The sequence below is a fragment of the Papaver somniferum genome, chromosome 1 (genome assembly GCF_003573695.1).
Source record: "Papaver somniferum cultivar HN1 chromosome 1, ASM357369v1, whole genome shotgun sequence".
NCBI classification, from domain to species: domain Eukaryota; kingdom Viridiplantae; phylum Streptophyta; class Magnoliopsida; order Ranunculales; family Papaveraceae; genus Papaver; species Papaver somniferum.
In genome coordinates, this window is record NC_039358.1 from 103,013,990 (window position 1) to 103,015,172 (window position 1,183).

Here is a 1,183-nt window from a genome sequence, read left to right on the forward strand (position 1 = left end):
CTTAAATGAATTACAACCCTTGATAAAATTTTAGCGATCCGGATGAGACTTATATCATTCACAGCCGTCAATAATAATATTCGTGATCCGAGTAAAACATTTTAAAGTAATAATACCCGTCGATAAACATTACAGTAAACGATCAAGATTGATTACTAGTCCCACCCAATATCATTGTTCTCACTTCTCGCTATAAATACCAACCCCGAGTCCCCATTTTCACTCACAATTCACAAATCAATTTCTATCTCTTCTCAGTTTCCCTCTCTGAAATACAATAACAAACTAGATCTCTAATTTCTTATACCAATGGCTCGAACTAAGCAAACCGCTAGGAAATCAACTGGAGGAAAGGCACCAAGGAAGCAATTAGCAACCAAAGCTGCTAGGAAATCTGCACCAGCAACCGGAGGAGTCAAGAAACCCCATAGATTCAGGCCAGGAACTGTTGCTCTAAGAGAAATCAGAAAGTACCAGAAGAGTACCGAGCTTTTGATCCGTAAACTTCCATTTCAGCGTCTGGTTCGTGAAATTGCTCAGGATTTCAAGACTGATCTGAGATTCCAGAGTTCTGCAGTTGCAGCCCTTCAAGAAGCAGCTGAAGCTTACCTTGTTGGACTATTCGAAGACACTAATCTTTGTGCAATTCATGCTAAGAGGGTTACCATCATGCCTAAGGATATCCAGCTTGCTCGTAGAATCAGAGGTGAGCGTGCTTAAAGGAGATTAAGAAGGTCTTTCAACCTCTTACTGGGTTTATGTAAATGTTTTGGGGGTTTCTATGGCAGTACGGGATTGTTGCTTTAAAAGTCTCTTTATTTATGTTCACTGTGTAGTTTCAGATCTGATGAAATGAAAAAAATTAGTTTATGTTATTTTCTGTCCTGAAAGTTTCGCTATTAAAAGTCTAATCTTTCGTAATAGATATTTTGGTGGTTTTACTTTCACACACTCGTTGATATTAGGGTTCGAGTGTTGAATTGAATCCTTTCACACACTCGTAATAGATCTTTTAGTTCTCCACTTAACTTTACGAAGTGTGTTTTCTCGTAGAATTGAATCCCTAGTTTTCCAATTGCACGATAGTCTGACCTAATCTCTCAATGAATACACCTATTTCCTAACTTATTTGATTCATCAGCACTGTCTATAGCGAATCGAATAGGAAGTTGTTGAAACCCTA

General features: G+C 38.2%; 1 protein-coding gene across 1 annotated transcript; it reads left to right on the forward strand.

Annotated features, from left to right (window-relative positions):
- Positions 1-227: 227 nt before the first annotated feature.
- On the forward strand, positions 228-880 carry LOC113295622 (histone H3.2). Its single transcript, XM_026543956.1, has one exon. The coding sequence runs from the start codon at positions 310-312 to the stop codon at positions 718-720; it is 411 nt and encodes a 136-aa protein (XP_026399741.1). The 5' UTR covers positions 228-309; the 3' UTR covers positions 721-880.
- The last annotated feature ends 303 nt before the right edge of the window (positions 881-1,183 follow it).